At 38.6% G+C, this 11,706-nt stretch overlaps 3 protein-coding genes across 3 annotated transcripts; all 3 read left to right on the forward strand.

The window, feature by feature from the left end:
* The first annotated feature begins 3,818 nt into the window (after positions 1–3,818).
* On the forward strand, positions 3,819–6,167 carry LOC133735986 (heat shock cognate 70 kDa protein-like). The gene is made up of 3 exons (XM_062163422.1): positions 3,819–4,041; positions 4,679–6,104; positions 6,164–6,167. The coding sequence occupies exons 1-3, from the start codon at positions 3,819–3,821 to the stop codon at positions 6,165–6,167; spliced, it is 1,653 nt and encodes a 550-aa protein (XP_062019406.1).
* Positions 6,168–7,567: 1,400 nt separating this feature from the next.
* LOC133739297 (heat shock cognate 70 kDa protein-like) lies at positions 7,568–9,781 on the forward strand. The gene is made up of 2 exons (XM_062167041.1): positions 7,568–7,826; positions 8,373–9,781. The coding sequence occupies exons 1-2, from the start codon at positions 7,613–7,615 to the stop codon at positions 9,749–9,751; spliced, it is 1,593 nt and encodes a 530-aa protein (XP_062023025.1). The 5' UTR covers positions 7,568–7,612; the 3' UTR covers positions 9,752–9,781.
* Positions 9,782–10,098: 317 nt separating this feature from the next.
* On the forward strand, positions 10,099–10,941 carry LOC133739301 (SKP1-like protein 1A). Its single transcript, XM_062167044.1, has one exon. The coding sequence runs from the start codon at positions 10,327–10,329 to the stop codon at positions 10,807–10,809; it is 483 nt and encodes a 160-aa protein (XP_062023028.1). The 5' UTR covers positions 10,099–10,326; the 3' UTR covers positions 10,810–10,941.
* The last annotated feature ends 765 nt before the right edge of the window (positions 10,942–11,706 follow it).

Raw genomic sequence — 11,706 nt, forward strand, 5'->3', positions numbered from 1 at the left:
CAACTTTGTATCGTGAAGGACAAGGGATAGACCCATCAATATATCCCATTAGATCACACCCTACCAACATTGACTCGAGCATAAATCGCCAAGATAGATATGCTAAACTTTCAAAGTTCAAAGCTTTTGAGCTAAAGACCTCCATGCAGAAAATTCGGAAAGGTAATGATAGTATTGACAAGTATATGGAACGCTTTAAAACTGTTCGGGACCAACTCTTTATAGCTGGAATTCTTATTCCCGATGATGAAATAGTGAGTTTTGATCTTGAATGGGCTACCTGCTGAATATGCAACTATCAGATTGATCATTCGTACTAAGGAATCATCTACATCTCTACCAGAACTTCGTACACTACTCTTAGATGTTGAAGCTGATCTTGATCGAGAACAAAAGATTATTACCTCTGCTCCAATTACTTTAACAGCTGCAAGAACAAAAGCCCAGAGGATTTATTAATCATTGTGAAAACTCAAAGTGCTACAACACTGGTGGTATTTTCAACAATCTTGGCTCTGTGAAGTCCAAAGACTTGAGGAGTTCAAATGGTTGTCATGATTATGATTTTTCTGGTAGAGTTCTTCATCAGAATGTTTCTTTCCCTGGTGATAATTGTCAAATTTGCTCACAATTTGGTCATATTGCTAAAACTTGTTCCCAAAGATCTGCTCCTAGGCAAGTTGTTGCTATTGGTTTTTCTTTACAATGTCAGATTTGCTTCAAGAGGGGTCACAGTGCTGCAGAATGTTTTCACATGCATCACTATGATTTTCAATTACCATCTTCTTCAGAACTTCAAGCTAAGGCTGCTTCCTTCTCCTCTCAACCAAATATATGTCTACGTTGGCCACATGACAATCCTTCTCAGTTACTGCCGCTCATTCCTTCTGGCTGAAGCAAGAATCTTCACTTCTATTATAATCACAACATTTGAATACTATTGCAATCTGATGTTAGTTTCCTACCATCAGCTTGAGGGGGGATGTTAAGGATAAAAAGGGAAAGTTACTCATATTAAGTAAATGTAGGAGTATAAAGTAGAAAAACAAGTGTTGATATATCGTGTGCAAGGTTGTATTTTCTGTATCAATATACGAAGCTCTCTCTCTTTTCTGGGTTTTTCATCATCTTCTTCAATCTTCCTTACAATTCTATCATTGTGTAGCTTAAGAAACTCGCCATTCTTTATCTCAAGCTTGTATAGTTTAAAATCAATTGTCTTGCATGTTACCGCCATTATAATCTTCAGATAATTGATGGATCAACGTACAAGACTTCATTGTTGGTAGATTCTAACATTAGCGAATACCGTAACCCTTCGAAACAACCTGGATAGTAATCATAGACCGACTTCAATTCCACTTCATGATCTCCAAAGCTTATAGTACGAGCTTCAACGACGATGCCATCCTCATTAATTAGGACTACTCTCAACTTCAATCAAGATATACAGAGCGCCACCATAGAACAACACATCAACAAGAGTGTGTGGTTTTTCTTATCTAGTACCTCAAAGCCCATACTCCATCGTTTGTCCCCAGGCTTACACAAAAACAATGTCGTAAAATAAACCGATACCACCATATAATATTCTGAATTGATATCCGAGGTAGATAGGCGCAAAATGTTCCTGGAAACAGGAGGTAGGATAATATTGTTCTTCGTTGACTTCCTCGGTCCTTTCTGTACTTGCTCCGATAGGTGGAAGTTGGTATTGAGCTCTGGAGATTGGGTATAGTAGAAAAATTTCAGCTAGTAGCCCTTTTTCGTTTATCACAATCAACCAACCTTTAGAAGACCCATTAACCCACCCTCCTTGAAGTGGCTTTGGCAGCCTCAACTTGTTAGCTTTGCCATCATAGAGGCTATAAAAGCTTAAGTACACAATTTGTGGACTGAGTTTGAGATGGATATTGAGGAAGATATAACCAAGGGAGTTGGTGTGGAGCGCCACGAATGTCTTTTCGCATAACAATTGCCAAGACTTGCAGATGACGCTTAAACGTATTCGATCCTTGAAGTTCAGATGCTGTAGAACCGCCTCCATGATATCGTCCATGGGGTATTTTCCAACAGCTATATCCATTGATATATTTTGTCTTTTTCGTAGTACTGTTTTGCTCAAAAATCGTCTCGGCCGCGTCTCACTGGGCCAAGGGCTTCTTTAGCTTACATGTGTCCTTTCGGAGTGGTGACGTGTGCGCGGGCGTGCCAACTAGTAGCCGGTAAGCCAAGCGAGGTTTTGTTTTAGATTGTAGATCTTGCGCCGATCTGACTTCTTATCAGTTGATTGTGGGCCGAGGAATGATCGATCTCGGCCGCGGGGTTCTCTCTGCCTTGAATGCAAGGACTTTCGCACGGATCAGCATTACCTAGCCGCAATCTTCGTGCTGTGTAACTCGGTGATTTAGGTGTAAGTGAAGTGATGATGATTCGTTTTTGTGATTTTGTATACGTCATTACGTAAAGTAAACAACAGAAAATAAATAGCATAAACGAGAGTGCAGGTTAAGAAAGTGCAGGAATGTATAAGTGCAGCAAATAAAATACAGGAAGATAAAGAACAAGAATGTAAACCGCGGGAAATAAAGTGCAGCAAAGTGACAAGCAAAAAGATAAATTGCTGGAATGTAAAGAACGACAATGTAAAGTGCAAGAAAGATAAATACCGGTAAAGAAAAAGATAAGATAAACACGTAAAGATTAATAAGTGTTGCAGAAATGTTGAAATGTATTGAGGTAAAATTTGAGTAATCGCGTAGAGCGTTTGGTCGAGGACCTTTAACAATGAATCCTATGGTCCTTTTTATAGTGAAGCTAAACTACTGAATGAAGGAAAAGAAGCAATCCCAGCCTTTATAGCTAAGACTGAATTAATTACAAATAGAACAGTATTCATGTTTGTGATATTTTTGACGTTATCAATGATTGATTCTTTCATGAGCAATCAATCAGACCTTGTCACGGATGATTGACAATAAAACCCCTTAATGCTTATCAAGTTAATTAAACCAAGCTTTGGTAACGTTTCTTCTGACAATCATGCTATTTAATGTCATTCATTACGCCTTGTGGGTCCGCAGTCATTCATTAAGCCTTAGGAGTCCTTTGATCTCAGTAACGGTTCTCCGAACACATTATCCTCTACCATAAATTTGAGAATCAATTTTGTAAATCTTTAATGTGCCGCGGCTAATTTGAGAATCAACTTTGTAAATTTTTAACGAATTACCCGCGGTTATTCATTACGCCTTGTGGGTCGAGCTCACCTATCTGCCACGTAAGCCTTGCCAAATATTGGTTCAAACAGGTTCTACGACCATTACTATTATAACAAGCAGCAATAGACTCGATCACCATCTGATGCTCTATATGTATGTATCGATGATCCTATACCTATCTCAGTGCAGGTTGCTTTTCCAATAGATCGGTAAACGTAATTATATCTATATATGCTCTCCAGTCACCTTGCCATTAGGAAAACAAAACGGGAAATTTGAACCTAATTTGCTTGATTACACACTATCGGCGATTTTCTTAGGGTTCCCATAAATTAAAAATGAAAGATAAAGAAATCTGAAAGGAATCAAATTTCATGCATGCATTAATTATGTGCAAAGTTACATCATATTTATCACGTACGTACCGATTTCTTTACCTTATATGACAGAGAGAATCATGAGGTGCTTTTAAAGTTTCTCTTTTGGTTCTCACTTAACTTTTCAAGTAAGTAATCCGGCTATCCCTGTAAAACCCTAGCTAACTCGATCATTGAGTTTAACCTTCAGGTTTTCAACTGGTAAGAGCTAGCATTGAGGATGGCAATAACAGGAGAAGAACAAGAGTGTTATGCAATAGGGATCGACTTGGGAACAACCTACTCGTGTGTGGCAGTTTGGCGGAACAATAATGCAGAAATCATACCAAACGATCAGGGCAACAGGACAACTCCATCTTACGTTGCCTTCACTGATAACGAGCGACTGGTAGGTGATGCAGCACTTAACCAGGCCATCAGAAATCCCACTACCTCCATATTTGGTAAGGTCCTTATCCATCAGTCACATATATTTTCATCAAACACATATTATATGTATACTTCATAGTCCGATCCAGATTGATTTTGCAGCATGTTAATCCTTTATTATCCTTTGATCGAGTGCATTGAGGAGGAGTTATATATCTGTGTCTACTTAAGATTGATTAGAGTTGAAGGTCATGGTAGTTACTTCTTAAGAAGCAGTTAAATCTATATTGACTTCCTCAAGGTTTTACTGTTTTAGAACAACTGAACAAGCTTAGCTTATTAATCAGGATGATTGTTCAGAAAAACTTTCAGTATTTACCTTTTATTTTTCTGATAAATAGTATTTCACTTTTGATAGATATTGTAAATAAATCGTCTAGCGTAAAACCATACCTCTGATCAAAATTCTTTTAGTAATTGTGTTTCGTGAGTACACAAACCGACAATATTTTGAAACGATCAATGACCCTGTAATTGCCGTTATTCTCATGTCAAACAATATGTTGAATGCAACATATTATATTGACCAAGTAACATACATCTCACTACAAGCCAGGTAGTTTTGAATTTGAGAAACAATTAATCACCATTATGTGAATTCACTTGCATTGTTGAATTATACGTGTTCCTAAATTTGATATTATTTTGCAGATGCAAAGCGATTAATTGGTAGGAGATTTAGTGATGCCTCGGTTCAACACGATGTTAAGTTATTGCCATTCAAGGTCATCGAAGGGGCAGATAATAAGCCCAAGATTCTGATTAAACACAATGGGCAGACGAAAAAGTTTGCTCCAGAAGAAATCTCATCCATGATTCTCGCAAAGATGCGCGAGACTGCTGAAGCCTACCTTGGATCCCATGTAAAGAATGCAGTTATCACTGTGCCTGCTTACTTCAATAACTCACAACGTCAGGCTACGAAGAATGCTGGTCTTATTGCAGGGTTAAACGTGATGCGAATTATTAACGAACCAACAGCTGCAGCAATTGCCCATGGCCTTGACAAGAAGGCCAAGAGAAATGTGATGATATATGATTTGGGTGGAGGTACTTTAGATGTGTCACTACTTACCCTAGGTGACGGTATCTTTGACGTCAAGGCCACAGCTGGAGACACTCACCTTGGTGGTGAAGATTTTGATAACAAAATGGTGAGTTATTGTGTTGAGCAGTTCAAGAGGAAGCACAAATTGGACGTTAGTGGAAACTCCCGAGCTCTTATGAGGTTAAGAAGTTCTTGTGAGAAAGCAAAGAGGAGACTTTCATTTACATCTTCAATTGACATTGAAATTGACTGTTTGGATCAGGGCATTGATTTTAGCACAAATCTTACCCGTGCAAAATTTGAACAACTGAACATGAATTTCTTCAAAAAATGTATGGATCCTGTACATAAGTGTTTGAGCGATGCTGGCATGAGTGTGTACAGTGTGGATGATGTTGTTCTTGCTGGTGGCTCTTCTAGAATTCCGAAGGTGCAAGAGCTATTGCAGGATGTGTTCAATGGGAAGGAGTTGTGCAAGGGCATAAATCCAGATGAGGCGATTGCATATGGAGCAGCTGTTCAAGCTGCAGTCTTAAACGGGTGTGGAAAGCAAAATGGGAATAGGCTTCAAGATGCAGTCTTAAATGGGTGTGGCCGGATACCAAATGGGAATAGGCTTCAAGACTTCACTCTCTTGGATGTCACACCTCTCTCACTTGGCATAGAGGTTTGTGAGTGTGATCATGATGATGATCATTATTGTGCCGAATGTACTCATGATCGGATGTCCGTTTTGATTCCAAGAAACACCAGAATTCCCATCAAGATGAACGGGAACTTTACTACTAGGTATGACAACCAACGTAGCGTGTTGTTCCCTGTATATGAAGGTGAGAGTAAGAAAACCTCAAATAATAACTTTTTGGGTGAATTTGAGCTCTGCCATATTCCTCCAGCTCCCAAGTGTGTTCCTAAGCTTGATGTTTGCTTTGATATTGATGCCAACGGCATTCTTAATGTCTCTGCTGAAGACAAGTCCACTGGCAACAAGAAAGGGATTACAATAAACACTAAGACAAGAACCTCCGGGTCATATAAAGGTAAGAGTGAAACTGAGAGTGAAGTTGAGAGTGTAACTGAGAATGAAGGTGAAAGTGAAAAAACCTCTTATAAAAATTCCATGGGTGAGTTTGTGCTCAACAACATTTCTCCAGCTCCCAAGCATGTTTCTAAGTTTGATGTCTATGTTGAAGACAAGTCCACTAAAGGGATTACAATCAACACTGAGACAAGAACCATGAGGTATTGAAATTTTATTTTTATGACCATGTATGAGCTAAGTCTCAACCGATCTTGTTTAAGCCATTTTCATCTGTTGTTGCAGGAATGGAAGATCCTTCTCGCATAAGCTTAAAACCATGGCAAATAGGTGGCGTGGTTATGTTATTAAGAAATTTGGTCTTCTTAGGTAGATTGACCAAATTTTGAGTTGTGTATGGCATCTTTTCGTTATCCAACATTGTTGTTTCATTCCTTTTTTGCTAGTTTTTTTTTTTTTTTTCCTATGGTGGAAGGATTGCCTTATTTTTATGGGTGGAAAAAAACATGAAAGATAAGGAGTGCCTCTTTTTCTTATCTTTCAGTACTATGTTTGTTTTGGAAGCAGTCTTGGCCTAGTCCCCCGCTTCTCAAAGGATCTTAGTTATTTTCTGTACTTTGCAATTTTGTATTTTCTCTTAGCAAGGTTTGGTTTAGCCCCCCTTGCTATGTATCCTTTTTTCTTGATTATTAATAAAATTTTTGCTAGTTTCTTGTTTATGTGTTTGCTTGTGGGAGGAGAATGATCCGCTCCTCTCTTGTTCTTTTTGTTGGTTAGGTTTATGTTCTACCTGGTGGCATTGTAACTTCTACAACTCAACTAGTACAACTGGTAATATTACGACTCAACTACTCAACCAGTCCGTGAGTCAAAGTGAAAACATTTCACTCACAAATAAGCACTAATGCCACCAAATTAAATGATATTATGTTACTGTTTTTAATTAAATTTAACGGGATTGATATCTATAGGATTTCATTTAATCTGAGAACACTTTGAGATCTTATTCTTAAGATGACGTACACGTATTTCAAATTTTATTTGTGTTGGGATAAGAAGTGTTTCTTAGTTCTTATAAACAACATTGATCCTTGTGGTCTTATCACAGAAACCAAAGGAAAATAGAGGGCCTAATTACGTACAGAGTCCGTCACAGAATTCTGGAACATAGAGAGGAACCAAATCGCAAATAAATATTTTCTGAGACTCTTACAAATAATAAACAATAAATTCTTGGTGTACAAGATAAGCATTGAATCTAAGATCTCTCGTATATATAGATATGCTCGTAGGTAGAGTTCCCTTTTCAGGATTTTAAGACCTTCCTGTTTAGTTTCAAAACTTTTCTCTTAAGTAACGCCATATACCCATGAACCTAACATTATAAAACCTAGGTAAGGAGAAAGCCAAAACATTCACCAAGTGTCCAAACAATTAGTCTCCAGGACCAGTTTTCTTCGATCTTCTTTTATATATTTTTCTCTAAGTTCTTGAAACAATGGCAGGTGGTGGAGAGGATCATGCAATAGGGATTGACTTGGGGACAACCTATTCGTGCGTGGCAGTGTGGCAGCACGATCGAGTTGAGATAATAGTGAACGATCAAGGCAACAGAACTACTCCATCTTATGTTGCCTTCACTGATACTGAGCAATTGGTAGGAGATGCAGCACTTAACCAGATCATCAAAAACCCTACCAACTCGGTCTTTGGTATGATCTTCAAGCTAATTAATCTCACATGCATCCACAAATATATCAATTAACACTTAAATAGTCTTCAATAAGTTTTATATACCTGCGTGTGCTTTCTTTTTGTTTTTTTTCTTTCCTCAGCAAATTCTTGGTTATCAGCTTATCTATCGTAGTTTCGTAACGTTAGTTAGCCTGGGTTTTGTTTTTTACAAGTTTGATTTAGGTCCTGCTAATAAGTGCCTCAAGAAGCCAATTACACTTCTCGGGTATGAAAACCATTCAACTTGTTTTTGTTTTCTAGTCCACGACCATTAATTGTATAAGTTTTCCATTCGCAAATGGAAAATCTTGAATTGGACTCTCGTTATCTTTCATGGAAAATTTATCACTTTTTGTATAATATATATATAAACTCATCTTTCGACAACTAGTAACATGCGTAGTAGTATAACTGTAAAGCAGGTAAAATTTTCAATTAAGTCTCATCTCATGCATGTAATGCTTTGAAATTGCCCATATATTTCATAGAAGTCTGATTCTGTTCCACAATTTTACCATTTGCAGATGCTAAGCGATTGATAGGTAGAAGATTTAGCGATGCATGTGTTCAAAGTGATATGAAGCTTTGGCCATTCAAGGTCATTGAAGGTCCTAATGACAAGCCCATTATTGTTGTGCAAGACAAGGGCCAAGAGAAAAACTTCGCTGCTGAAGAAATATCATCCATGGTACTCGCAAAGATGCATAAAGTTGCTGAAGCCCATCTTGGATCAAGTGTAAAAAATGCTGTTATTACTGTCCCTGCTTACTTTAATGACGCACAACGTCAGGCTACCAAAAATGCTGCTGAAATGGCTGACCTAAATGTGATTCGTATAATAAATGAACCAACTGCTGCAGCCATTGCTTACGGCCTTGATAAGAAAGCCGGTTCAGAGAGCAAAAGAACTGTGATGATATTTGATTTAGGTGGTGGTACTTTAGATGTGTCACTACTAGTAATAGGTCATGGCGTCTTTGATGTGATGGCCACCGCTGGAGACACTCATCTTGGAGGTGAAGATTTTGATAACAAAATGGTGAACTACTGTGCCGAGCAATTCAAGAGGAAGCACGACTTGGACGTTAGTGGGAACTTGAGAGCTCTTACGAGGTTGAAAAATGCTTGTGAGAAGGCAAAGAGGAGACTGTCATTCGCATCTTCAGTTGACATCGACATTGATTGTTTGGACCAGGGTGTAGATTTCAGTGCAACTATTACCCGTGCCAAATTTGAACAACTGAACATGGAATTCTTTAAAAAGTGCATGGAGCCTGTGAAGAAGTGTTTGAGCGATGCTGGCATGGACGCAAGCAGTGTGGATGATGTTGTTCTTGCTGGCGGCTCTTCTAGAATTCCCATGGTGCAACAGCTACTACAAGACTTGTTCCATGGGAAGGAGTTGTGCAAGGGCATCAATCCGGATGAGGCGGTTGCCTATGGAGCCGCCGCTCAAGCTGCAGTCTTAAGTGCTTGTGGTCACAATAATGGGAATAGGCTTCAACTTTTCACTCTCTGTGATGTCACCCCTCTGTCACTTGGGTTGGAGAGTACCGAACCCGACAGTTACAGGAAACACATGAATTTTTTGATCCCAAGAAATTCCAGCATCCCTGTGATGAAGAAGAGCACTTTCACTACAATTTATGATAACCAAGCTTCCATAAGCTTTCCCATCTACGAGGGTGAGAGTACTACACCTGCAGAGAATAACTTTTTGGGTGAATTTTCCCTTGATGACATTCCTGCAGCTCCTGCGGGAGCTCCTAATTTTGAGGTTTGCTTCGATATTGATGCAAATGGTATCTTGAATGTCTCTGCCGAGGACATGTCTACTGGAAGAAAGAAGGGGATTACAATCAATATGGAAAAAAGAAGCTTGGGAACTGAGAAGATGATGTGACAATTTATATTCTTGTTCAAGGCTATCACTGTATTCCCTGACTTAATTGCTGGTTATTTTGCTAACAGATTTTTCTTGTTTCATTCTTCTTTAAGGCTATTACAAGTGTTTTTCACTACTGCATCGATACAATTTTTGTAACTTAGTGTTGTTGAAAGCAATATTTACAGAATCCATAAGATCATCATGCCAATCACTTCATGAATTAAAAAATTATCCGCTATGCTGCTCAAACTACTGCATTGATTCTTACAAATTCAATGACCCAACTAACAAGAAGCATCATTCTCAAGTTAGTTTAAGCACTGATAGTTTCAACGTTTTTTCCTATTGAAACATGGATGGGCAACCACATAACAATTAAGTTTCCTCTTACATTTGGGAGAAACTTTCCCAAGCATATTGTGAATCCCTATTGCATTAGTTTTCCAATTCTAAACCAGAAAAGGAATATCCACAGACACATAATATAAATAGGGGGCAGAGGGGGCAAGGCTTATTCACATCTCAAATCTTCTAAAGACTTTGAAAAGCACTCAAATCTCCCAAACCCTCAATCCTTGAAACCAATAGCCATGTCGACTGAGAACAAGAAGCTAATCCTGAACAGCTCCGACGGAGAGAAATTTGAGATTGATGAGGCTGTTGGTCTAGAATCGCAGACCATCAAGCACATGGTAGAGGACGGCTGCGCCGATAATGCGATCCCCTTGCCCAATGTCACCGGCGTCATCCTAGCCAAGGTCATCGAGTACTGCAAGAGGCACGTTGAGGACAAGGAAAGCAAGAATGAAGACAATAAGAATGATAAGGAGGAGTCTCTCAAGAAATTCGACGCCGAGTTCGTGAAAGTCGACCGGAACGTCCTGTTCGATCTGATATTGGCAGCAAACTATCTGAACATCAAGGGGCTGCTGGACTTGACATGCCAGACTGTGGCAGACATGATAAAGGGAAAGACTCCCGAAGAGATTCGCAAGACTTTCAACATCAAGAATGACTTCACTCCTGAGGAAGAAGAGGAGGTTCGAAGGGAGAACTCATGGGCTTTTGAGTGAAGCTGATCGATCGTTATATAACTACAATTAATATTTGTTTTGTTTTGTTGTTTATTTGGAGAGCTTTTATTGTGTTTTAGAATAATTGGAACACCTGTTTGTTTCTGAAATCTTAGTTACCAACATACATTGATTTTGATTATTAGTTCACCAGTTCATGATTTGTTATTAATTCACCTGTTTGTTGCTTAAATCTTATGTAATGACTAATGAGTAGTAATGACCCCTTGATAACAGTAGATCACATGACTATGAAAAATAATAATTCCAACTTCTATCATCAAAAATAATAGTTCCACATGACAATGCAATGAATAATAGAAGTCAACAACGCACCATCGATATGAAGGTAAAGAAGCCCACAGGCAATTCTTCCTACAATTCTATGAACTAATCTTTCCCAATCCAGATGTCCATGATTAATTGGATCAGAAAACAATTTTGTTAGACCAGAAAAGATTCAACTTAGAAACTATATAAATCTTAGCTTTTTAGTTTGCAAAACAATCCATACTTACCTAGCAACTTTCCCTTTAAGACCTGTAATACGTATGATTCGTATTTTAGTCGCCAAGCAGTAGTATTGGATGCATGTCATAACTGATTAACTTATATTAGGGGTTCGGATCCTAGCATTTTTGGCAATTTTTTTCTTTGGATTACACCAGCTTTAGTCCAAGTGCAACATCTCTAAAGTTTAAGAGATTGGAGTTGCAATCACATCAGCATTCTCAAGGAGTCATGTCCGAAATCCTTGAAACCTCCAAGTATATCTCCAACTCCAAGTATGCTCCTTCCTTGACGTGGCTTGTGAGTTTGTAATCAGAGAGACTCAGAAAGGTAATTCAGTAGTTATTGCAATTTAGCAGGGAGCATTAAACAGGGGAGCCCAATATG

Source organism: Rosa rugosa, chromosome 3 (genome assembly GCF_958449725.1).
Source record: "Rosa rugosa chromosome 3, drRosRugo1.1, whole genome shotgun sequence".
In the NCBI taxonomy this organism is placed as follows: domain Eukaryota; kingdom Viridiplantae; phylum Streptophyta; class Magnoliopsida; order Rosales; family Rosaceae; genus Rosa; species Rosa rugosa.